At 39.3% G+C, this 25,103-nt stretch overlaps 6 protein-coding genes across 15 annotated transcripts; 4 read left to right on the top strand and 2 right to left on the bottom strand.

The window, feature by feature from the left end:
- The first annotated feature begins 217 nt into the window (after positions 1–217).
- EloA (transcription elongation factor elongin A) lies at positions 218–2,836 on the top strand. Its single transcript, XM_088034334.1, has 5 exons — positions 218–601; positions 652–1,581; positions 1,628–1,809; positions 1,856–2,283; positions 2,334–2,836. Exons 1-5 carry the CDS (start codon positions 512–514, stop codon positions 2,555–2,557), a joined length of 1,854 nt encoding a protein of 617 aa, XP_087890460.1. The 5' UTR covers positions 218–511; the 3' UTR covers positions 2,558–2,836.
- Positions 2,837–2,924: 88 nt separating this feature from the next.
- On the top strand, positions 2,925–10,885 carry Hrb27C (Heterogeneous nuclear ribonucleoprotein at 27C). 9 transcript variants are annotated; one of them, XM_088033886.1, is made up of 7 exons: positions 2,925–2,987; positions 6,323–6,526; positions 6,576–6,766; positions 6,818–7,255; positions 7,310–7,384; positions 7,593–7,835; positions 10,589–10,885. In XM_088033886.1, exons 2-7 carry the CDS (start codon positions 6,417–6,419, stop codon positions 10,681–10,683), a joined length of 1,152 nt encoding a protein of 383 aa, XP_087890012.1. In that variant the 5' UTR covers positions 2,925–2,987; positions 6,323–6,416; the 3' UTR covers positions 10,684–10,885. The 9 variants fall into 9 exon arrangements, with proteins under 9 accessions (XP_087890012.1, XP_087890008.1, XP_087890007.1 ...); XM_088033882.1 differs by lacking the exon at positions 2,925–2,987 and adding an exon at positions 2,994–3,111; XM_088033881.1 differs by lacking the exon at positions 2,925–2,987 and adding an exon at positions 3,186–3,316 and having other exon boundaries at positions 7,310–7,375; positions 7,605–7,835.
- Positions 10,886–12,829: 1,944 nt separating this feature from the next.
- LOC148176676 (uncharacterized) lies at positions 12,830–14,602 on the top strand. The gene is made up of 3 exons (XM_088035164.1): positions 12,830–12,907; positions 13,996–14,333; positions 14,397–14,602. The coding sequence occupies exons 1-2, from the start codon at positions 12,830–12,832 to the stop codon at positions 14,227–14,229; spliced, it is 312 nt and encodes a 103-aa protein (XP_087891290.1). The 3' UTR covers positions 14,230–14,333; positions 14,397–14,602.
- Positions 14,603–18,177: 3,575 nt separating this feature from the next.
- On the top strand, positions 18,178–19,673 carry LOC148176675 (lipase 1-like). Of its 2 annotated transcripts, XM_088034434.1 has the most exons (5): positions 18,178–18,323; positions 18,374–18,916; positions 18,961–19,122; positions 19,174–19,404; positions 19,452–19,673. In XM_088034434.1, exons 1-5 carry the CDS (start codon positions 18,189–18,191, stop codon positions 19,656–19,658), a joined length of 1,278 nt encoding a protein of 425 aa, XP_087890560.1. In that variant the 5' UTR covers positions 18,178–18,188; the 3' UTR covers positions 19,659–19,673. The 2 variants fall into 2 exon arrangements, with proteins under 2 accessions (XP_087890560.1, XP_087890558.1); XM_088034432.1 differs by having other exon boundaries at positions 18,961–19,404.
- Positions 19,674–22,537: 2,864 nt separating this feature from the next.
- Positions 22,538–24,228, bottom strand: LOC148176674 (uncharacterized). The gene is made up of 2 exons (XM_088034090.1): positions 23,961–24,228; positions 22,538–23,913 (listed from the first exon to the last, which is right to left on the bottom strand). Exons 1-2 carry the CDS (start codon positions 24,123–24,125, stop codon positions 22,606–22,608), a joined length of 1,473 nt encoding a protein of 490 aa, XP_087890216.1. The 5' UTR covers positions 24,126–24,228; the 3' UTR covers positions 22,538–22,605.
- A 300-nt stretch (positions 24,229–24,528) lies between these two features.
- On the bottom strand, positions 24,529–25,039 carry LOC148176673 (NADH dehydrogenase [ubiquinone] 1 beta subcomplex subunit 2, mitochondrial-like). Its single transcript, XM_088034421.1, has 3 exons — positions 24,859–25,039; positions 24,689–24,812; positions 24,529–24,642 (listed from the first exon to the last, which is right to left on the bottom strand). The coding sequence occupies exons 1-3, from the start codon at positions 24,954–24,956 to the stop codon at positions 24,577–24,579; spliced, it is 288 nt and encodes a 95-aa protein (XP_087890547.1). The 5' UTR covers positions 24,957–25,039; the 3' UTR covers positions 24,529–24,576.
- Positions 25,040–25,103: the final 64 nt, after the last annotated feature.

The raw sequence follows: 25,103 nt of genomic DNA, 5'->3' as shown, positions 1-25,103 counted from the left end.
CGATTCAATTAAAACAGATTTTCTAATTAAATCGAGTTGTGAAAGCGTCCTTCAGTTAGACGCCTTGACTCTAGATTTGAAAATTTTAGTTGGATTTCGGGCAGAAACAATCAATTGTTAAGTTCTCAGGATATGACTTGTGGCAAATCCGATGGGGCTAACCTCACCCAGGTACGAAAATCCCCGGATTAACCCTATATTTTTATTATAATTCGTTCCGGGCTCTGGAACTGGCGGCTAACTTCACTCCACCGTCGTGACAAAGTGACACAATGACATTTGGGTGACAGCTGACCAAAATTGGTGTTTCTTTTAAGACTCTTCTCACAAACGCACCAAATGCGGTCTGAAAACTCGTGAAAAATTCCAATTTCCGTTGTAACACGTCGCGTCAATAGAAAAGTGCGTTTTAAATGGTGATAACGATAAAAATCAAGCCAACAGGTGACCATCTGTTTGTGTCGTCTTCAAATGAAAAAACCGTGAAATTGTCGAGTGAAAATCGGTGAAAATGGGCGAAAACCACGAAAACTTGTTAAAAGTCGTCCGGCATTGTCAGGAATCGCTGGATAAATACACGGAAAGTCGGAATGACGGCAAGGTACGGTGCTCCCATTTCTGGCTTCAAAGCGACTAGTTCTGTTTTTTCAGCTCCTTCATTATCTGCAGAAGTTGTACAAGCTTCCTATTAAAGTCGTGCATTTGGAGCAGACTGGGGTTGGGCGCACTGTGAACGGCTTGAGGAAGTTGGGGGGCGACGTCGGCGACTCTGCCAAGAGTCTGGTGGCCAAGTGGAAAGAAATGGTCGTGGGGGAGCAGGAGGAAGAGGACGAGGACGACGACGACGACGACGATGACGACGAAGAGGACGGCTATCAGACGGGGGAGGAACAATCCGATAGTGACGACCAAGAAAAAGTCAACACTTCTTCTAGTCATAGGAAGAGTGAAAACAGGAGTGAAGACAGGAAGAGCAGGGAGTCGTCGAGATCGGACAGTTCTAAGAAGGAGCGACACAAACACAATGGGCACAAACACAAGTCGCATAAGAGAAAAGAAGAAAGTGAAGAGAGCGAGGAGGAGAGTCCAAGGAAGCGCGTGAAGAGGGAGGAAGCGAAACGGAGAATCGACAGCGAGGAGGAAAAAGAACGAAGACACAAAGAGAGGCGACTTGATAGTGAAGACGACGAAGAGACACGAAAGGAGAAGAAACACAAAAAGCCTGAAAACAAAAAGTCGCGGGACTCCTTCCCCGACTCAAAGTCCAATAAAAAGGAGAAACAAACGGATCGAGACCGAAAAGTCCGAAAAGAGGATAATAAAAGACACGAACACAGCTCGAAAACCAAAGACGAAAAGAAGAAGAAGAGTAAAGACAGATCGAGGGATAGAGACGATGAGAAGAAACCCAAAAAGAAATCGTTAAACGGGAATTTATCCAATAACGGCATTGATTCTGGGTCTGGAGCGAGTTTCGCCGAAGCTTTAGGGATGTGCGAGCCCTCTTCATCTTCCACTAAACCAGTGGTGAAGAAGAAACCCGAGAAGAAGGAGAAGACAGTGGTGAAAGTGGAGGACCCGGTAAAAACCCCAAATTGTATTTTTATAACTCCTTGATTGTGTTTAGGTCCCGAAACTTCTGAAGGAGATCGCAGTGGAGCCCATGGATCTCAACCTCTCAAGTCTTTTGCCAACCATCACCCCAAACTACCGCCCTTTGGGTAACCTTATTTCGTTGGACAACCAATCCAAGAAGTTCCTTTCAGAGTCGGAAACCCTCTCTAATATAATCTCTTCAAAGAACCAAAGGTAACTCCTCTGTTGTAGTCATTGCGTCTTACCAGTTTTCCCGCAGGACTAAAGTGTACTCGGGCAACAAAATGGGCACGGGAAAAGTCCCCTCGCTGTTCGAACTGTGCACGCGAATCCTCCAGGATAACATCGACGCCCTGGAATACACTGGAGGGGTTCCTTACACCATCCTAAAGCCCATCCTGGAGAAGGCCACCCCCAACCAACTCTACACGATGGAACATCACAACCCATACCTCATCGAAGACACGGACGAACTCTGGGGCCTCCACTGTCAAAAAGAGTTCCGCAACAAGCGCCGCGAAGAAATGGAGACGTGGAGGGAAATGTACCTGCGCTGCCTGGACGAACGAGACGCCAAACTAAAGGCGTTGACTGCCAACATCAAACAATCTCAAGACAAGTCACTTCCGGTGAGAATGACGAAGTTGGCGTACGTGGATGCCGTCGCGAAACCCCCAAGGAACATAGGTTTGTTAAATGAAATATTAATCCGGCTCGAAATGACCATTTTTTTGTAGCGCGTAAACAAGCGAAGAACGGGACGGCCTTCGATCTAAGGAAACCTGTGATGACTCCGTCGGCCAAGTTGAGTACGTTGGCGACTTCCGGGGACGCAGGAAAAGTCGCCGTGCCTAATCCTGGAGCGCGAGCGGCGGAGAGGGCGAGTGGACACGTGAAGCCGAAGAAAGCGCCGCTGATGTTGAAAAGTATAAGTTCTTTTAAAAATCGGTTCAAGAGGTAACCGAGCGAGAGTTTTTTTAATGTACGACAAACGAATTTGGCTGTAAGTTTGTTTGATTTAGGTGTAGATTTGTTTGTGATTAGTGAGGGTTAATTATGTCTTGAAATTACTTTTGTGACTGTGTTATTTATGTCGTTCGATTTACATTTTTATCATTGTATATTTTCATCGTGGTCACATTTTTACTGTAATTATGTAAATTAGCGTTTTAAAACTTGGAAATATTTTTATAGATATAAGTATCTAGGATAATTGTTCTGAATAAAAGGATCCTTTAGATGTGGGTGGTTTGAAATTCGCGCGCTTTGTTCGTATCCGCCATGATGGCGCTGAGTTCTCTCAACTCGCGCGCTGATTGGTCGTTGCCAATGACGCATTCCACGCAAGCCTCCCCTCCAACAAAATGGTTTCTAACTCCCCTACCCTGACGGTATGTCATGTCTGTGTATTCCTATCGTAGTTGTTAATTAGGATAGTTCTTAACGTTAGATTTAAATTAATTTTAAGTTTAGTGTAAGAAGTCATAAGTTTGTAATGGAAGAATACGAGTACGGGTATGTATTACGAATTTCTTACTGCGTTTTGAGTGGCGGCGTGGCCGCGGTGGCGCCTAAATCACGTTTACTTTTCCACAAGACGGAAGTCGTGGAGCTGCCATTGTCCGTTGTGGTGTTGAGTGTTTGTGTAAAAGTGTGCCGCCGCAACCGCCCCCATGAGAATGCTGAGGGTGCCTGAAATGGTGGACGGAGACGAGAAAGGGTAAACGGACGCGCCGCCCCCGAGGGCAATGCCCCCAGGAGATGTGGGTCGAAAGGGCACGATGCCGTGGGGGCGGCGTTCCATGGCTGACCAATAACCTACAAATTTTTGACAAACGCTTTTTTCGATGCTGCGTCATATAAACAGCCGACTTGATCCGGGTCGTGGCGTGCTTTTTTCGGCCGCCTCATTTTTATCTATTTAGGTTAGGATTGAGCATTCGTTAGATAACGCCGAAAGGTGCAGAAAAGACGGTTTTATCTTTACTTTCGAACTAAATTTGATGCTACGTCAACGAGATTTTTTATCTAGTTGGTTGGTAATTTACGTGGCTACCTGGATTTTAAACTATTTTGTTATCTGGGACATAAATATGGATGCCGTCGTGGAAGTAATTTGTGAAATTTTCCGTTATGTGGCAAAAGAATTGTTTTGTTTCAATTGCGGTTTTGACAGAAATTCTGTCAAGTCACGCCAAAGTGTTTACCAACAAAAGAATTGATAAATTTTACTTTTAAAACCAAAATATCGTTCAATTTCTTGTTATTTACATGTCATCTAGTGGGCTTTTTGCAGTGTTTTTTACTTTTGACGTTTTAGAACTGTTTTATAAACAAGGAATGACATCAACACACCTGATCCATTCACCAAACATCAAATCAAATTACATTTGAAATTGAACTTTTTGACATTAGAAACATCAAATGCCCATTTAGTTACCACTTTTGCCACCTGTTTCCGTTTTGCCAATTTTGGTAACTTTTATGTTTTCAGAGTGGATGTTATTTGGCGTTGAAAAGTCATTGCTCGTTTATAAACAACACGTGGTATTTCTTTGATAAATCCAATAACCTAACCTCACTTCCTTGACAAAAACGAAGAATCAAACACTTATTTGTTTAGTTGTCAATGGAGTCGAATCTAGCGAATCCGTAAAAGAACTGAGCTTAAAACTCCAAATTAAAAGTCAACTTAGGAAATAGACACGATTGTCAAATGTCATTTGAATATATGCATGAATTATTATCACACTTACGTTTAACGGGTGATCAAGAAAATTTTTATCAAGTATGCCCTGAACCCACGCAGTCACGCTTGCTTCGACGACAAGCAATTTTTTTTAACCAAAAAGCAACGCCAATTTGATGAATAGTAATGCCTGACCCCAATTGTCAAATTGTTAAGCTAACGTGGATCAAAATTATTTCACTAAATCTAGTGCGTCTTGAAAGTGAAATGTCATTGTAAATCTACTTGAAGTAACTACATATACAAGATGTTCATAAATGTTCCTCTCTTAGGATTGAACTATCTTTTAATTTGTTACTATTTTGCACATTTTTTGTGCAATATGATGTCATGTCATTCATATTTTTTTTCATTTTACAAACAGAATGACGTCAACACATATTTGGTGTTAAAAAAATCATTGTGCGTTTATAAACAACACGTGGTCGTTGATAGATCGAAAAACGTAACCTGACATTCTTCATAAAGATCAAACTGTCACTTTTGTGTCAAGCATGCACTGAAACCACGCAGTCACAGCATGCTTTGATTTCATTTTTTTACGAAAGGGCAACGCCAACTAGGTGAATATTAATACTTGACTACAAAATATCAAACAAATTGCTTAAACCAACGTGATTTTTTTAAAAACATGTTTGAAAATTTTGAACATTTGACTATTTTGATTAAAAAAACACCATTTTTTTATGTACTCAAACTAAATACAACTTAATGACAGGTGTCTTTTTTGAATTTTTAGGAAAATAGAAATACTTAATAATGATTAATTAATTAATAATAATTGTGGATTAATTCGTACAAAAATGTGATTTAAAATGTCAACTGACTTTTGAATAAAAGTCAAACGATCTAATATTAGACATACGTTTCTTATTCCAGAGATAACTTGGTTTCACTTGTTCTTTTGCAAAATAAATGTTTCCAGCATAAAGGGTGGCTCTGGAATTCCTGTCATTCACAATAATTTAAATATTTAAATAATTTGAAATTTTAGTTTTGTGTCGCAATTTTTTGATTTTCACGTTTCAAAGCACAACTGAAATGTTTTTTTTCAAAGCCAACTTTACTCTATGAATGAGGTTAACTACAAGTGTCAGTTGAAAAAATGTAACCCTACATTTGTAGTGAGCGCCAATTTTTTTTTGACATTTTATAGCCACCCTTGATGCTAGAAACATTTATAATTTCCCTGAATATGTACATATTTTATTATTTTGAGGTTAAATAAAAAAGTGTGAACCAAAAAATGTACATGTTTGTTAATTAAGAAAACCAAAAATTTACATTTTTTTTGGAATATTTATAAAAATTTGACACTTTTCAGAAATACTTGACTTGAATCGTACGAAAATGTGATTAAAAATGACAAAGGACAAACAAAGTAATCTTCTTATTCCATAGGCGACTATGATGGATCAGTTGTGTCTAAAACGTAATTTTCTTGAACGTCATTGTAACAAAAGCTGTCAAATATGTCAAAGTGTGGTCAACCTACTCTCTTTTTTTTTTTTCCTTTAATGAAAAAATGGCAATGAGATGCGAAATGCAGCTGTTGCCGAAGAGTGCGTTAAAAATTGCATTAAAAAGTCAATTGCATGGTAACTGAGACGGTTAAATACGTATTTGAACGCAAGGGGAGCGTCGCTTAAATGGGGTGTCTTGTATAGAATTGAATCTAAACAGGTTATTACAGTTTCCCAGCAGTCAACGCTCCGAAATAACGAACGTAAAAATAGTGTACGAAAACGTTTTTATTAGAACTTTGGAATTCGCGTAGGTGCGAATATCGACAGAATTGCGATAAATTTAGATCGTCAAAACACCTGTGTAGTACAAAGCAAGCCTGCTTGAAAAAATCTCAAAAGGTTGTCAGCCAGAAAAAGTGTTTTGCCAGTTATTAATAGCAAAGTTTGAGCTCGTCATCGTCCATCTCGGCTGTGTCAAAACAAATCGTTTGAATATTTCTTTTTGTTCCAGCAAACTCTTTGTAGGGGGCTTGTCTTGGGAGACAACTCAAGACAATCTTCAACGCTTTTTCTCTAGATATGGCGAAGTCATCGATTGCGTTGTTATGAAAAATGCAGAGTCTGGCCGATCTAGAGGATTTGGTTTTGTTACGTTTTCTGATCCAGCCAATGTTAATTCGGTACTGCAAAATGGCCCACATACACTAGACGGAAGGTAAAATTGTCGGATGGGCAATGGGCGGTTTTAATGGGTTTGTTTGTAGAACTATCGATCCGAAACCATGCAATCCGCGGACTCTACAAAAGCCCAAGAAGGGCGGAGGGTATCCTAAGGTGTTTTTAGGAGGGCTGCCCTCCAACGTGACGGAAACTGACTTGAGGACGTTCTTCACTCGCTTCGGTAAAGTGATGGAAGTTGTTATCATGTACGACCAGGAGAAGAAGAAATCGCGAGGTTTGTCCATCGTGAAATTAGCGTCACTTGTGTTGGTAACATTGCTTGCAGGTTTCGGATTTTTGTCGTTCGAAGACGAGGAATCAGTCGATCGGTGTGTCGCCGAGCATTTCGTCAACTTGAACGGGAAACAGGTGGAAATCAAGAAAGCGGAACCCCGCGACGGCTCCGGAGGCAACAAGATGGGCGGCGCCGACCCCTCCTCGGCCTGGGGCCCCCCTCAAGCCCCCATGGGCATGATGCAGGGTCCCAACGGCCAAATGGGCGCTCCTCCCATGAATCTGGGCGCTCCGATGGGCCCCAACATGATGCAGAGTTATCAGGGATGGGGCACGTCGCCGCAACAACAGAGTTACGCCGGATACGGAACACCATCAGGACCGGGATCGTACCAAGGATGGGGCGCACCACCGGCCCCACAAGGCCCGCCGCCCCAATGGGGCAACAACTACGGCGGACCCCCGCAACAGCAGGGTTACGGGTCGTACGGTAAGTCGCAAAGTTGTGTGGTGTTGGAATGGGTGATGATCATTAGGAATTTAGGTCCCAGCGCCGGTAGTGGGACAAGCTGGAACAGCTGGAATATGGCGCAAAATAGCGGCTCGACAGGTGCGTCAGGTAAGTGGTGGCCGGAGGCGACGGATTCGCGACGAAAACGATCGTTTTAATGATGGATGGAATTGTAAGAACGCGAGGTGGAATCCGTCGTTTCCGGCGTTTAGTCTCACGCCGCTTCCAACACAACAAAATCTGATTTTTAAAAAAAACTTGTCATGTCGAACGCCTGAACCGCCCATGAAACCGTTTTTCTCTTTTGTTTCACCAGGTTACATTGCAGGGGATATGTATTCGCGCGGTCAATCTGGTCCCGGTGGCCCCGCCACCCCCAGTGCGCCGCCAAACATGTCCTCGTCCGGCGGCAACTCAAAGCCCGGTTCCGATTACAACTACGGTTACGGATCGTACGCATCGGCGGCGGACGCCGGCGGCTACGGCGCCCCGCCCCGTTCGTACGGCAGCGACGGCAGCAGCCAAGTGAGCGGATACTCATCGCAGCCTCCAAACGCAGGTGCTAAACATTTCAATGATTTTAAAGAGTGGCCCAGTTCTTGACAACCTTTCGATAACGGTGCTGCCAACGCGCCCCCCTCCTCCACCACCACCACCGGCGGCAACGTGCGGTTGTACGTGAACGCGGCCGTCAAGGCCACGTTCTATACGGAGGAGGAGGACGCGTTCAATAATAATAATAAGAGTTGGAAACGTGTTGGCTTGATTAACATGAAGAGAGCAGCCGGACTGGTCACTCCCGCCAAAATCAATTATCCCGATTAGGTTGACATGTGAGAAACTTGCAGCTCGCTCTTGATTTTCTTGTTTTCGTTCGTTGCGCTCTTTCGTTCAGAGAGGGCGCTTTTTCATTTTGTCCCCGAAAACAGACAGACAGAAGTGTTGACTAATTTTAAGCACTGCTCAAGTTGTTATTAAATAATAATATAATTAAAAATAGTGTAAATTCGATTTTACCTCATATCTCTATTTCAAAGTTAGAGTGTCTGCGTGGTTGCGTCTTATTATATCTATATAAATCCTATAAAGAAGAAAAACGAAGAATGTGATTCATACTTAGTTAGTAGGTGTAACGTCTTAAACTTAAGTTAAATGCATTTACAATAGTTGGTAATGATAAATGAAACTTTCGTATATATTTATGATGTATTCCTACGAATAGTATGAGAAACAGATTATTGTAAGTTGAACGTGCTCTAGTCTCATGTTTATAAGAATCAATATCAAATTGTAGGTGGCGTATTGTATATATATATATTATACTATAATAAATGTATTTTATCTAAGTTATTAAATTTAAATTGACCAGCAGACAATCTAATCCAATTTAAGAATGATAGGGAATTTTAAATAATTGTTAGTTAAGGTCACTAATAATTTTAAGTAACACAACCACAAAGATCTAGACTAGGACTTTTATCTAAGCGCCTCGACTCGAATCCGATTTTTTTCCCTTTGTATATTTTAGTCCAGAGATGTACATTTTTATCCTATTTATTTACATAATTTTAGTTGCAATTCAAAAGACTACAATCTTAAATTTAGGTGACGAGTGGTTGTGATCCAATGACCGAATTTTCTTTTCCAACACACTTTGAATTAGGGGTTGTCAGGGAGGGGGGGAGCGTTGTTCTTTCGATAAGATAACTAATAGCTAGTAACTTACGAATTCACGGTGATTTATATTTAGTAGAAGTGATTCTGTCTGTCTGGGCCTCACGTGTCTAGCTAATCAAACGGATAATTGATTCTCTTTTTTTTATCTATTTTTTTTTCTTGATTCAGAGTTATGAGTGTGACAATCTACATTAAGCAATGTTTGATGATAGCAACCTAGACATAAATGATATTGTTTTCTAGTTTTAATTGTATAATATTCCTCGGTTAACGCAGACCAAGAATTTTTTAAGAAACAAAATAATAAAGCGCTCTTTTAAAGTAGGTAGGAACTTAAGTAACCCTTTCTTCTGTGGTGGGGGAGTTACTGTACATACACATGACACATTCTAAAAGCTGACCGAATCACCCACTTCAATGTTTGCCTTATTTCCAAACAAAAACGTTACAGTTTGCGTCAGTACAAACATTTCAATTTACGGGGGCTCCGAGTTCATCGTACACACGAATATATTAATATACGTTTATGGCGATAGTTTAAAATAGTTTTTAGACATTAATACAAAATAAATCTACAAAGTAATATAGAATTATTTATAAATTGTATTTTATATTACAATTTCGCTCGGGGGTTGTGTGGTGGTGCCGGTTTCATTCCACCACGCCGTGGTGGAGTGAAACCGGCATCACTTCACCACTCTCTGGTTAATTGAATTGTTAGTGTAATATTAAATTTAAATAGAGGAGTAAAATTTAGACAATTTGACTGATGTACAGATACTGAATAAGTTTTAAATTTTAACTATACAATAAAAAGAAGAAGATATAATTAGGGCCTTTACTATAGTGCAATTCCTCAGTGGTTTTTTAACTAGCCGTCTAGTTTTTTATGTAAGCTACTATTTTAAATTAGGCTTTGTTGCTCAAAAGATATTATTTTGTATTATGTTAAGTAATAATAGAATCGTGTCAGCCGACAGAGGAAAAGTATATTTAATATATGAGTGTGACCTGTAAGTGTAATTGTTTTCTAATTCTTAAGTCGCTAGTTATTTCTTAAAAAACGTGTTAACTAATAGTTAAGCAACCGTTGACGTAACTTGTCCCTCTTAACTTCCTCATGTTATTATCCTCTGCCACTGTAAATCAGCCTCACAATTAGAATGTAATTCACCTGTTGCAAGCAATCTTCATGATCAATAAGCCTGTTAAGTATTGTAAAGGTTGTCGAGGTCTAGTAGTTGTTATAAAACAAAAGAAAAAAAAACACAAGTAATAAAAGCAAACTTTCAAACGAGACCTGGTTAAATAGTGTCGTTTAAGGAGTATATTATAAATATATATAGTAGTGCATTTGTATCGGGGTAGTTAATTGAGTATATTTAGCCTGAATTAAGATGTCTATTAGTTTTAACAGAATCTTACAAAAGAATTGTACCTATCATACCTTTGATTATTCGATGATGAGTAAAATATAACAATGAAAAAATTGGAAATGTTTGTCTTCCGATCGTGCACCCACCCAACCTCCTTGGTTTTCAGACGAAATCCCAAACTCCGCCCCAACTATCCTGCTTAATAGAGCGTCCCCTGGTGTCAAGGCAAAACGTTCACTTGTGAATCATTCTACCGTAGGTAATTACGCATCGGGAGATTCTTATTCCGGAGGGCCGCAGCGTGGATCTGGATATAACACGCCTTCGCAATCATACCATCCATACAGACGATAACGCTGACACTAATTGTCGAGAAACATTCCTGTGTAACCTCTATTCGAGCATTTTCCCAATCTTTCGGCGACTGATTTTATCAAATAACTAAATTAGTTAAGTTGTCAATATTACAGCGTAGGTTTGTTTGATAGTTTTCAGTTTTTTTTTTGTATCATGTATGTGTAATTTCAGTATGTGGACAAATAAAATTTATTTTTTATATTGCTCATTTTTCTCCTTGGAAACTCCAACAGGTCGGAGGAGGCTGTGACTAGGTCACTTTATGTGTTAGTTGATCGAAGCGTTCCTTCGAGGTGAGGTTTTGTTTTAATGTTGTTTGACATGATGTATAAATGCGCACTGTTTTTTTTTATTTTTGGAGCAAACTTGTGGTGTTAGGACTCATTTAATGCAGAATTTCGTGAAGATTCCAAATCCGGGCTCAAAATCCACGTACGACGACAAATAACTGAGTTATGACCGATTGAAGTTTCGAATGGTGAATTTTTTTTTGGTCAATATCTTCGAAACTACGATAGATAGAAACGGTTTTTGCCGTCGTTTTTCTTCTTTTTTCTTTTGGAATTATGCATAATCAATGATCGTGTTTTTTTACGTTTTTTTTTGACCCACACTCTAAAACTATTTGACCTATCGATTTGAGATTTTGCCAGTTGATACATCTCGAGCTGTTCTTTCGATTGATGTATAACTCAAACATATTTGATTGTCGTTTCACCCCAAAATCTCCCCTAAAAGGCCTCTTAAAAACAGTTTTTGGTCAATATCTCGTTAATTTGTGAAGCAAATTTGAGTTATTGGTGCTCATTTAACGCAGAATCTCACACTGAATCCAAAACTGTCCTCACTTTTTTGTTTCAATGTTGTGTTACAATGGCTATCTAAATTTGTAAATGCGCACTATGTTTTTTTACACAACCGTGGATTTCTTCAGTCGATTTCTCGCTTGTTTTTGGAGCAAACTTGCGGTGTTTCGGCTCATTTTGCGTAGAATTTCACGCAGATTTCAAATCCGTGCTCAAAATTCACATACGACGACAAATAACTGAGTTATGGCCGATTAAAATTTCGGATAGTGAATTTTTAATAGTCAATATCTTTGAAACTGCAACAGATAGAAAAAAACGGTCTACGCTATCGTTTTTCTTGCGCTGTTTTCCATTAGAATTCACTCTCAAATATGCACAATTCAATGGTCGATTGATCGCGAATTATTTTTTTTAATTTTTTTGTTTTTTGACCGCCACTCGTAAACTATTTGACCTATCGATCTGAGATTTTACCGGTTGATAGATCTCGAGCTGCTCTTTCGATTGCTGTTTAACTCAAACATATTTGATGTCGTTTTCACCCCGAAAAAGTTCCTTGAAAATCTCCCCAAAAAGCCTCTTAAAAATAGTTTTTGGTCAATGTCTCGTTAATTTTTGAAGCAAACTTAAGTTATTGGTGCTTATTTAACGCAGAATCTGTCCTCACTTTTTTGTTTTAATTTTGTTTTACATGGCTATATAAATTTGTAAATGCGCACTATGTTTTTTTACACAACCGTGGATTTCTTTGGTCGATTTCTCGCTTGTTTTTGGAGCAAACTTGCTGCGTTTGGGCTCATTTTGCGCAGAATTTCACGCAGATTTCAAATCCTTGCTCAAAATTCACATACGACGACAAATAACTGAGTTATGGCCGATTAAAATTTCGGATAGTGAATATCTTTGAAACTGCGAAAGATAGAAAAGAATTCACAAGTTGCAAAGGAATCCAAAAATCGTATAAATATAAAATTTGGAGAATTTGGAAGAATTCAAAGAACTCTGAGAATTGAAAGATCCAAATAATTCAAGGAAGAGATTTCAAAAAGAGGAAAAGACAGCTAAGAATCTCAGGAATTGAAAAAATCTAGAAATTCTACAGGATAAATAAATGAATTTAAGAATCCAGAGAATCTGAAGTTGAAGGACAATTCAAAAAGTCCAAAAAAATCCATCCAATAATAATTCCAAAGAAAACTTTTTTTTTTTATTTTTGAACCTTCATATCTCAGAAAATATGACAGATAGAAAAATGTGGTTTTCACCATTGTTTTCATATATCCAAAATCCAAAGACATTAAACGTGGTTTTCGTTCCGAAAAAATTTCTTAAAAATGACCCCAAAAAACCCTTTTGAAGACCTAATTCGGTCAACACCTCGTTTATTTCTGATGCAAACTCAAGATATTGCTGCTCATTTTACGCAGAATTTCATGCAGAATCCAAAACTGTGCGAATTTTTGACGTATGGCTACAAATAACGGAATTATAAGTGACTAAAGTTTCGGGTAGTAAATTTTTATACAGGGTGGCCCATCTAAGACTTTCGAGCTCAATATCTTTGTCATTTATGAACGGATTTTTCTAAAATTTAAAATATAATTTCTTGAATAGGTAAGGATGATCTGACATTACCAGCGTCATCCTTGTCTTAAAAATGTTAATTTTACTTGTCTTATTTTAAATTTTAATTAGTTAAGATTTATGTCATTTTATAAAACATCAATAATTATCCGAGTGTGCCAAAACTCAACCGTCTAGCTAGTCAAGTTGCCGAGAAAAAGAGAAAAAAGACCCTCAACATTTCCAAAAGATGCAAAATCATAGTCGGCTATGAAAAAAATAATTTCCCACGCCCAATTTTGGACATCCCTGCGTTCGGTCTGTCAATAATCGCTGACGTCAGTGACGTTCTTGACATTTGTAATATTTCTCATTTGAGGTTATGTTTACTTTTGAGCATCAGGCAACGTTTTGGTGCAAAAAATGCGTAGGCACAAGGAAATGTGAGTAAAAAAACTTGTTGAAAGTTGGTTATCACCAGAAAAATGATTGCAGATTGGTTTGCTATGAGGTGCAACTAGAATTCACGACTTCTTTAGAAATGTCACTGGTTTATTGGAAATGGAAATTCAGTGACACGTATGCAGTGAAGCGATTTGACTCATTTATGATTGCATTTACGTTAAAACAGTTATTTCAATTATGATGGAGACAGAATTAGCTGATTTCATCCTTTTTCGGCAAACTTCTTTACTGCGCCTATAAAATGTATGGTAGTAGATACTTTTAACATTTTTCTTTTGTTTAATAATGTCATTAATCCAAAGTAGATTAAGCTCGAAGCTCCAATATGTGAACTGCCGTAGTCAAGAAGTCAAAATTGGTTCACAATACGTATGAAATCTAGGACGTAGTGCTGCTATCGAAAAATGCTGGTGCAGTCGGTATAGTTGGTATGCAAAAGTAAAGAAGAATGCTGTATCGTTGAGTGGCTTAGAACCTACAAGAGCAACGGCAAGGACAAGCTTACCCATGTCAAAACGGAGTTTTGTGGTATTTAGTGGCTATGCGACTAATAAATTCGTATGTTTCAATTATGATTTGTAGAAACAAAGTCGAATCGACAAATGTAGGCACAATTCTGCACACTTTCAAGACCGCCATGCTAAAAGGTGTTATCATGAAAGTTTTTTCAAGTCCAAATTGGTCGTACAGTACCATTAATATTTGAATAGGAAACCAACTAATGATACCAAGACGTATAAGTAATATGGAAATCAGATACATGTACTTACCGACAACTAAGCGGTTTTGGATCACCAAAAACGCATAATAGTGAGTTACATTTTCTAAGGTCATTGCAAATTGTAGGAACACTGTTTACATCTGATATTTCAGATTCGTGTTTTTGAACTGAATATGGTGCATGATGTTGCGAGTTGTATTTGTTGCTTCAACAAACCTTGCGAACTACCTAACGATCTAGGACCACTATACCCCTTCTATTATCATATGAAAAATGTGCTTGCACGGTATCAAGACAATTTCTCACTAAGAAAGAATAACGAGTCAAAGAAGTAGTGCAAGAAAAAAATGAAACAAAATGACAATGAAATCATTTATAACTGCGTTCTAATGAAAATTGCACACATGATATTTCTAACAAAGTATCGTCGGTCGACTCTTTCAATGGGATAATTCTTTAAACAACCAATTAATAACTTGGACGAGTGAAAAAAGACGAACAAGACTGAAAGCAACACACTGAAAATGATACTTCAACACGGACTGTTACTTTCAATATTGAACCTGTTTTTTCTCAATGAACCGCCAAAAGATGCAAACATGTAAAGGACTCTTATTGACACCCTATCGTACCCTGCTGCAAGCATTAAGAACGATTGCAGAACGTTCTGGACGGTGTTGTTGACCACCATGAACGACTATGCCACTTGGATTCTTCTAACATGGGTGGATATGTTTGACGGACAGTAACCAAGCTGCTAAAAGTGCAAAACCCTGCTTGTTGATGAATTCGATGAAGAGTCGCCGCAACATTACATGGTAAGTGTTCAGCGAAGGAAAATGACTAGTATCATCGAAGCAATTGTTCCAGTTGAAAGCGACAAGCGATTTGCTCGGACCAAGGGGCCTCAAATTCATTCTTCGCCATCACAGAACATATCCAAAAACTTATGCTGCCCCTAATTGTTTGTGTCCATTTCGTTACAAGAAAGTTCAAGAAATGAGTTGCTAGTAAAAAAAAGCCAAATCTCATCGCATCGCCAACAAGCAAAATGACAGTGACCAAACGCTTACAATATTCCAGCATTATTTGCCCTTGTTATAAATGTTCAAAGTACAGACACATGTTGTAACAGTGTAAATATCTGATACATTTGTAAATTTTTGTACATTCGTTCATTACTATTGTAGAAAATATGGTGTTACATTGCTATAATTGTCACTGGTATAGTTTATTCACTGTTAAAACTTTGTACCTTACAATAAAATACCTTGTAACAAATTATTTGTTAATCAAAGTAAAGTAGTTTCCTGAAAAAGGACGAAATCTTGTGATCATCTAATTCTGTCTTCATCATAAATGAGATTACTGTTTTAACGCAAATGCAATCATAAATGAGTCAAATCGCTTCACTGCATACGTGTCACTGAATTTCCATTTCCAATAAACCTGGGACAGTGCTAAAGAAGTCGTAAATACTAGTTGCACCTCATAACGAACCATTCTGCAATCATTTTTCTGGTGACGACCAACTTTCAACAAGTTTTTCGCTCACATTTCCTTGTGCCTATGAAATTTTTGCACCTAAACGCTGTCTGATGCATTGTGATTAGTTTTCAATTTCAAAAGATCGGGATAAATCGTTCTGCGCAAGTTTAAATGAATGATATTCATCATCATGCTTAAAAGTAAACATAACCTCAAACGAGAAATATCACAAATGTCGAGAAACGATGCTCGGTTCAATGCATTGTGATTAGTTACTAAAAGATCGAGATAAAAAATCGTGAATGTGCATGTTTAAATCAATAGTCCTCATCATAATGCTCAAAAATAAACATAACCTTAAATGAATGTCACAAATGTCATGAATGTCACGGATTCATCAACAAGTCAGGGCATCGCCGACTCCATCTTATACCAAGCCTGTTCAATAGCTTCCGAGATCTGTTCCCGCGAAGTAGGCCATGAGTACGTGAGGCGTGCGTACACTAGCGCCACTCTCGACAATTTCTTGAAACACAGTTCTCGCATTTTTTGATTTTTAATTATATATTTCTGATTAGTAGCCGTTTCCGCGAAGAGAATTATCTGTTTTCTTTATGGAAGTTCAGAGAAATCGCTTTCCTTGCATTCCAGACGCCGTAATTTTTGATGAATTTACCCGACATACCTAACCTATCATCACTTCAACCTTCAAAGTGACGGAAATGTCAACAAAATGAAAGAATTATCACCAGAATTTGATACGATTTTTCGTCGTTGGGGTCGCTGGCGTATGTACGGCGATGACCTTGAGGGAACTTTTTGCAAAGGGGAGAAATCAAAATTGAACAGGCTTGGTATAAGATGGAGTCGGCGATGGTCAGGGATGTCCAAAATCAAAACTCGCTGTAGAAGTCAATTGTTTCATAGCCGACTATCAGTTAGTATCTTTTGGAAATGTTGAGGTCCTTTTTTGTCTTTTTCTCGGCAACTTGATTTGCTAGACGGTTGATTTTTGGCACACGCGTATAATTATTGCTGTTTTATAAAATGACATAACTTTTAACTAATTAAAATTTAAAATAAGACAAGTAAAATTAACATTTTTAAGACAAGGATGACGCTGGTAATGTCAGATCATCCTTACCTATTCAAGAAATTATATTTTAAATTTTGGAAAAATCCGTTCATAAATAACAAAGATATTGAGCCCGAATGTCTTAGATGGGCCACCCTGTATAAAGCTTGATATCTCCTAAACTAAAACAGAGAGAAAGATGCTGTTTTCACCATCGTTTTTCTTGCGCTTTTTTACCTAAGAGTGCGCCTGTGTCAGAAATCCAAAATTCGATGGTAATTTTTTTTTTTGGGAAAACAATTTTCGGTTTTATGACCGCCACTCGTATCTCATTTGATCTATGGATCTCAGATTTGGACAGTTGATAGATATTGAGCTACTCTTTCCATTAATGTATAATTAACAAGTAATATACGTCATTTTTGCTACGAAAAATCTCCTTAACAATGACCCCAAAAGACACTGAAAATCTGTCAATATCTCATTTTTTCTTTAAGCAAACTTAAGTTAGTTGTGCTCATTTTACGCAGAATTTCATGCAAAATCCAACAGTGTGCGAACTTTCAACGTACGTCAATAAATAACCGAATTAGAAGCGTTGACATTTGCGGATGGTGAGCTCAAAAGAACGTGAAGAAAGAACAAAATTAACCAAAGTATTAAGAATGCGAAGAAGAAAATCGTGAAAATCTGCATAGAATCTGAACAGTCCAGAGAATTTAAAGATAAAAAAAAATTAACCGGGAGAACACAGAATTCCAAAAAGTTGAAAGAGCTACCGATGATAGGTATCAAGAATTAAATTATGCCCCTTGATCCCAGTTGATTCTACGCCCCTGTGTCAACCCTTCAATCAGTATGGGAATTCGCCACGACCTACGTGCTAAAAGTCAAAGCCACCTTTGATTACTATTAAAAAGAATCGCTCTGTAACTCATCCTCAGTTACCTTTGGAATTCCACAACGCGTCCTTAATTGTCACTTTGACAATTGCCAATCTTTACGTTATTAGATGGCACTCGTCTTGAAATGGAAAAAATACCTGTTGTAATTAGTTTGACTTTAATTTTTCGCAATATTCATTAAAAATTTCACAAAATCAAACCACTTGTCAAAAACAAAAGATTGTTTTCTTGATCAAAGACATCGCTTGACGTTTCAAAGCCAACTGAAGATGAATTTTTCTTGACGTCACGTTCATTTTTTTTCCTGTCGTTAACAAGCAGATTTCCGCATAATTACCGCCTACCTTGACCATTGCCTTATCAAAAATTCGATTAATTTTGATTAAACACACGTTAATGACTACTTACGCACACAACATTTCAATCACTTTTTATTGTCGACACTTTTAGTTACTTTTTCACAGCAAACAGTCCTCATGTTGCTGTTTCTTCTGCTAGTTTTTCCAGTCGCCCACTGCCAACTCAACAATGCTTGTAACAACTATTTCAGTTACTTCAACATCTTCTTCAGCAGTGACTGCTACCACACTCCCGACAACCACTTGGAAGTCGTACGTTGTTATTTTACCCCCAAACAAACGTTTTCTTTGGTAAATTGTAGCCCGGAATTGTGCGCCACCACCTTGGAGTGGCGGCGGAAACCCACCGAGTCACCACTGTAGATGGATACATTCTTACCCTCTTTCGCATCCCCCGACAGTCCGCCAAAGGCGTCGTTCTTTTCCAACACGGTCTGGCGCAAGACTCGCGAGCGTGGCTCTCCCAGTCCAACCAGTCCATCGCTCTTGTGTTCTGGCGTCGGGGGTACGACGTCTGGTTGGGGAACAGCAGAGGGACGCACTACTCCAAAGGACACGTGGAGTTTCACCCCCTTGAAGAAGACTTCTGGGACTTTTCGTACCACGAAATGGGGTACTATGATTTGAACGCCACCATCGGCTACATAAAGGAGGTTACGAACGTGGGGAAAGTCTTCTACGTCGGCCACTCCATGGGGGCTGTCGCTGGTGTGATCTTCGCGAGTCTAAGACCGGAAGAAGCCAAAGAAGGCGTTAAATTGATGGTTTTGTTGGCACCAGTGTGTTACTCTCAAGATGCGCCGACACCACTCCGGCCCTTCTCTGGTTTCATCAGTTTTCTCATGGTGGTACTAGTTGTGGTCGTACCAAAATTACCATTGAGTTTCAGAAGCGCAATTACCACAGACGCTTGAGGGTGTACAGTTTTCCAGAGTACAACTCGCTTCTCTTTAAGATGGCGCGTCTTTTCAACAGATTGTTTCCGTTCAAGTACTTCTTATCTGCGTTGTTTTCGTCCATTGGTGGATGGAATCCTGACGAGTTTGATCCTGTAACCACTTCCATTCCCTCTGTTCCTTTAAAAACAGGTTTTCTGTTCCAGAACTTCGTGAATTTAGCCGTTGATTTGTCAGGTTCAGGCAGTGCTATCAAAATCTACGCGCACGGGTACCAACAGTCGCTCCCAAACGTCACTTTCCAGATGTTTGACCACGGAAAAAAGGAAAACTTTAGGGTTTATGGTGCCGAGCGCCCACCTCCGTACCCTTTGGAGAACATCAAAGTTCCGGTTTTCACCATCTATGGTCAGAATGACTCTTTGAGCTTTGGGAAGGTAAGACGTACTAGTTGGTACTAGAAGCTTATGAATGGAATTTCTAGAATATTGAAGCTCTGCACGAGAGATTGCGACCGGAAGCTAATTTTGGTAAGAAAGAAGTGAGGAATTTCAATCATATTGACTTCTTGTGGGGGCGACGGCGCCACGAAGCTGTTTACGAAGACGTTTTGAGGGTTTTTGATGAGTTTGGTGACAAAGAGACGAGGAGCGTTTGTAGGGCGAAGAAATTTTGTGATGAGTATGAATAAATATCGTTCATTTTGTCCAGTTGTGTTAATATCTAATGACGACTACCCCAAACTTCACATGATTCTAATCCGGTTATTTGTTAGCGTGCGTTAAAAATTCGTACAGTTTTGGATTCCGCATGAAATTCTGCGTTAAATGAGCACTAAAAACTTGATTTTGCGCCACAAATAATTTATTTTTCCCGATTAATTATAAATCAATGCAAAGAGGAGCTCGAGATCTATCAAGTGGTCAGGTCCGTAGGTTAAAAAATATACGAGTGGCGGTCTAAAAACTAAAAACAAAAAAAAATTGAATTTTGGATATCTGACACCGCAATCTTAGGTTTATTCTATCTGGCTTAGTTTAGGAGATATCGAGGTTCATACAGTTCGGAACTAAAAATTCGCTACTTGAAACTTCTAATTTTAGCTTCTAATTCCTTTATTTGTGGACGTATGTGAAAAGTTCGCATAATTTTGGATTTTGCGTGAAATTCTGTGTAAAATGAGCATCAATACTTTAAATTTGCTCCGCAAATAAGTGAGATATCGATCGAATCAGATTTAGAAATATAATTTTTTCGAAAATTTTCGAATTTAAAAAAAAATGTAACAAATGATTGTTGTTGGCTCAAGGGCGAAGATGGTGAAAATTAAAAAAAAATAATATTTATAAATTATTGGGTAGATTTTTATTGTCTTTCCAAGTTTTAGATTCTTCAATTTCTTTTATTAATACTTAAAATTTCATAATTCTCAAAATTCTTCACTGTCTTTCGCCCACTAGATTCTTCAGATACAATGGATTCTAAGATTTCTTTTGATTCCAGATATTCACTTTGAGTTCTCTAGACATTTTGGCGTCTTTAATTTTTTTTTTATTTTTAAGCTTTGGTGTTGCTGTACATTTTTTGAATTTTTTGTTTTCTTTGGAACCTTTTGATTTCACAAAATATTTGGATTCTTCGGGTTCTTAGAATTTTCTAAATTGTCCGGGCGAACATTTTTTATATTCATTTTATTCTTAAAATCAATTTTTAGAATTCCTCCAATTCTCCGATTTCCATTTTTTTTTCTTCCAAAACTTGCCCACTTTTTTTGCGCTTCACTGTATTAACTTTGGCCAACCTACATCTAATATCCATTCGCAAAACATAAAAATCAAGTTATCTTAGATTTTTCGTCGGTACCTAAATCAGAGTGTCCTTTGAAGCTTGTTAACAATATCAAATCCATTTATTTTATTTCAGGGTACTTAAAAGAAGTGTTGAAAATCCAGTAGATACCTAGCAATTTCTTACTTTTCTTCAATTTGACATTTTGACATTGGAAACGTCAACTGCCATTTAGTTACCATGCTTGCCAACTGTCACGTTAAGCATTTTGTTTTCGCCAACGTAGCTAACTTTAATGTTTTGTATTTGTAAAATAATTATTGCAGAGAAATCAAGTTACAGTCGGTTTGTGTTGCGACTGTCCATTTTGACAGTTTTTTCTTTATTTAAAGTTTGAACCTTGACGAAAAACTTTGGAGATTTTAAGATCACGAGGTTGGCATCATTGTCTCCCAGAATTTGACATTTGACAATTCTGACATGAAAATTGCTCAGTACGAACTAAAATTAGTTAGTGCAAGGTCTTGAAGATGCTGTTAAAAAACGGTAAGAAACAAATTAAATTTCGAGACATTACATTAACAGAATTGTCATAATCGTCTTTTGTACTCCAAAACCCAATTCACACACACAAGAACGAATTACACGATGAAAATTTCAAAATCTATGACCTTGGGTGGACATTTGCAACCTAAACCTGTACAGCAATCAAGTTACCGTTGGATTAGGTTGCGAGAATGTCCACTTTGACAGTTTTTGCTTTAATAAAAATTGGAATCTTGAATTAATTTTTTAATTTTTAAGATGAGGAGGTTGGGAGCATTGCCCCCCAGAATTTGACATTTCACAATTTTGACATGAAAACTGCTGTGCATTAATTAGTGTGGTCTTAAAGATGTTCCAAGTGAAGTAAAATTTCCCTTCTGCTGTAAAAAAAACGGTAAGAAACAAATCACATTTCGACACATTACATTGATAGAAGTGCCACGATCGTCTTTTTTACCCCAAAACCTAATCCACACACTGCCATTGCAACATTACAACATGAAACGAACTACACGATAAAAATTCAAAATCTGTGACCTAAACCTGTACAGCCATCAAGTTACCGTCGGTTTAGATTGCAAATGTCCACTTTGACAGTGATTTCTTTATTTACGGTTGAAATTTTGACGAATTAATTTGGGAACTTTTTAGATGACGAGGTTGGCATCATTGTCCCTCAAAATTTGACATGAAAATTGCTGTGCATTAATTAGGGTAATATGCGACTGCGGTTTAAAAACGGTAAGAAATTGTAAAAACCCAATTCACACAACACCGCCATTGCAACATTTGCAGCAAGACAAATTACACCATGAAAATTTCAAAATTTGGACCTTGGGTGAACATTTGCAACCTAAACCTGTACAGCAATCAGGTCACCGTCGGTTAAGGTTGCAAATGACAACTTTAACACATTTTTCTTTATTCAAGGTTGGGATGTTGACGAATTAGTTTTGGAAATTTCAAGATGACGAGGTTGGCATCATTGTCCCAAGAATTTGACATTTGACAATTTTGACATGAAAATTTCTGTGCATTAAGTAGTGTAAATGAAATTCCCCTCGGATGCGACTTCTGTTTAAAAACGGTAAGAAACGGTAAAAACCCAATTCACACAACACCGCCGTTGCAACATTTGCAACAGGACGAATTACACGATGAAAATTTTAAGACACTGCAACTCAAACCAACCGTAGTTGTTATCGAAGACAGTTATTTCTATAACAAGGACCACAAGACATTTCCGTATTGCTTTATTGACACGAATATGAACAATAAATAGAAAAAAAAATGCAATGAACCAATCACTGTTTCGCATGCACGTTCATATGCTTCTTTAAATACGACTTCTCCAAGAACCCCTTGCCGCAATTCGGACAAATATGACACCGATCCCCCACATGTATCCTCTCGTGAACTTGCAAATTATACAAATTGTTAAACGCCTTCGCGCACACACTACAAACGTACGGTTTCAGCCCCGAATGCACCAACAAATGCTGTTTGAGTTGCGGCTTCGAAATGAACCTCTTCTCGCACTGGTTACACTGATAGGGCTTCTCCCCCGTGTGCCTCATCATGTGATTATAAATATTCGAAACGTACTTCCCGCACACCGAGCACAGAATCTTCACACCTTTCAGTTTATGAATGTTGCGCGTGTGGTTGTACAGCCCGCTGGAGTGCTTGAAGACCTTCTTGCATGTCTTACAGGGGAATCTAGTGCCGACAGTTTGCTCCACTGGGACGCAAGTGTGGGCTTTCAGCTCGTCTTTGTTCTTGAAGCTTTTGAGGCAGTGGTGACACTTGCAGACGCGGTACTTCACCGAGTACGTCACATTCTCAGTGTGGATGATCTGGTGGCGGTTGAGGTGCTCCGGATTCGAGAACCTTTTAAAGCAGAAACGACACTCGTGAGGCAACTCGTCGTTGGTGTGGGTGAGAATGTGACAATCGTAGTTCTTCTTGATAACGAAGCCTTTATCGCACTGCTCGCATTTATACGGGAACTCTTTGAGGTGCTTCACGCGATGAGTGTTCAAGTGGTTCAGTCGTTTGAACACTCGCTCGCACTTGTCGCATTTATACTCGCTCTGTTGCCGGTGGATGTCGATATGCACGCGGAACTCCTCCACCGGGAACTCCTCGTTGCAATACGGACACTTGTGCAGCTTCACCAGGCGGTTGAAAATCGACTCCTGGGGCTCCGTGAGGTGTCTTCGCGTGTAGAACTTCGTCGTGGGGGTCACCTTCTGCCCAATACTGAGGTACTTCTTCAGGGCTTTGTGCGTGTGCGCGTGATCGCGCAACTCCAACGCCGTGAAGTCTTTCGTGCAAATGGGGCAAGAGTGCAGGCGGCTCTTGGAGAAGTCCGCCTCTTCCTCGGGGGCTTTTTTCTTGCGGACGCGCTTCTTGGTGCGGCGGAGGGTGCGGGTCTCCACCTCCACGCGCTCGTCATCGCTCTCCACCTCCTCCTTCTTGACGAAGTTCGCGAGGAACTCCTGGAGGATCCGGTCGGCTTCCTCGAACTTCAACACTAAGAGATACGCGGTTTTTAGGTCCCCGAGACACTCGTTGCAGATGAGCTTCGGTTTGGACTGCTCCTCCGTGTCCTGGAAACAAACACTGAGATTCATGGGGGCGACAATTGGATTCTTACCGAACGAGACGTGACTTTGTTCAGCATTTCGGTGATGTTTACGAGGAGGTTCGTTTCGAATTCGATGCTTAGACGGGTGTCGAAAACGATCGGTTTTTCTTCCAGACAGATTCTGCAGAGTTTCTGGAGGTTTTCTTTGCTCACTGTTGCTTTAATGAGGTTCATTTTACCCAGTTTGTTGTTGTTGAATGCTAACCTTAAAAGCGGGTTGACTTTTGACAGGTAAACAATCACCAACGCAAGAAAACGAAAAACCCTAGATTGCGAGGTAAAGTCTGGGAAGTGTCTAACGTACCGATAACGGTGTGCTTGTGTCCGCGGCAAACTTGCCGGCACCTAACCCCATTAAATCAAAGATGATCACAAATCGCCATATTTGTTACCCAGTGTAGTGGTGGTTCAATTATTTCGACTGTTTAAATAGGACGAACAACTTATCAACTCTAACCTCGTTTTTTTAGTACTGTCAACTTTTGACGTTTGTCACTTTCAACACTGACAATTTCCGCACCACTAACTAATCGTACAATTCTAATTCATTTTTGTTTGTGTTGAGTAAAAAACGGCCAACTTTTCGACACTTTATTATTTACAAACACTACACAACTCCCCTCGCCTACTCTTCGGGTATTCCCAACTCCGCGTCCGTCCACTGCCTGGGGTCGGGGTACTCAAACTCGCCCTAAAACCGCAAAATACAACGAGAATACGTCACAATTCCTACTTACAAAAACGTGACCTGGCTCGGTGTAAAGGTGCCACAACACCCACCACCACGCCACCCCCTGTACAAACTCGGCGGCTAAAATAATGTTTTTCGGGGGTGGATGCCCAGCGTTGCGATAATTCCACCTATAATTCAGGGGTTAGTGTTACATAACCACACATTTTTACGTACGCGTGGGAGGAGTTGCGGATTTGTGGGGCCCCCTCGGTGGCGGCTTTGCGAAGGAGCCGCGCGGTTTTGAGGACGGTGAGGCCTCTGGAGAGCAACATTTTGGAATCGATTTTGAGAGAATGTGAGGTTAGGGGATTTGACAGGTGTCAGCTGTCAATGTGGTGTATTGTTGGTTGCATAAAAATTGAGTGATCGAAGTGGGCCATGGATTGGGGACGTATGTCGGTTTCTTGTTCGAAATCTCA

This window comes from Gnatocerus cornutus, chromosome 4 (assembly GCF_029298725.1).
Source record: "Gnatocerus cornutus isolate USDA-ARS CGAHR chromosome 4, icGnaCorn1.1, whole genome shotgun sequence".
NCBI lineage: Eukaryota > Metazoa > Arthropoda > Insecta > Coleoptera > Tenebrionidae > Gnatocerus > Gnatocerus cornutus.
Note: the sequence above shows the minus strand (reverse complement) of the source record. Positions and strands in the feature narration are given on the sequence as shown.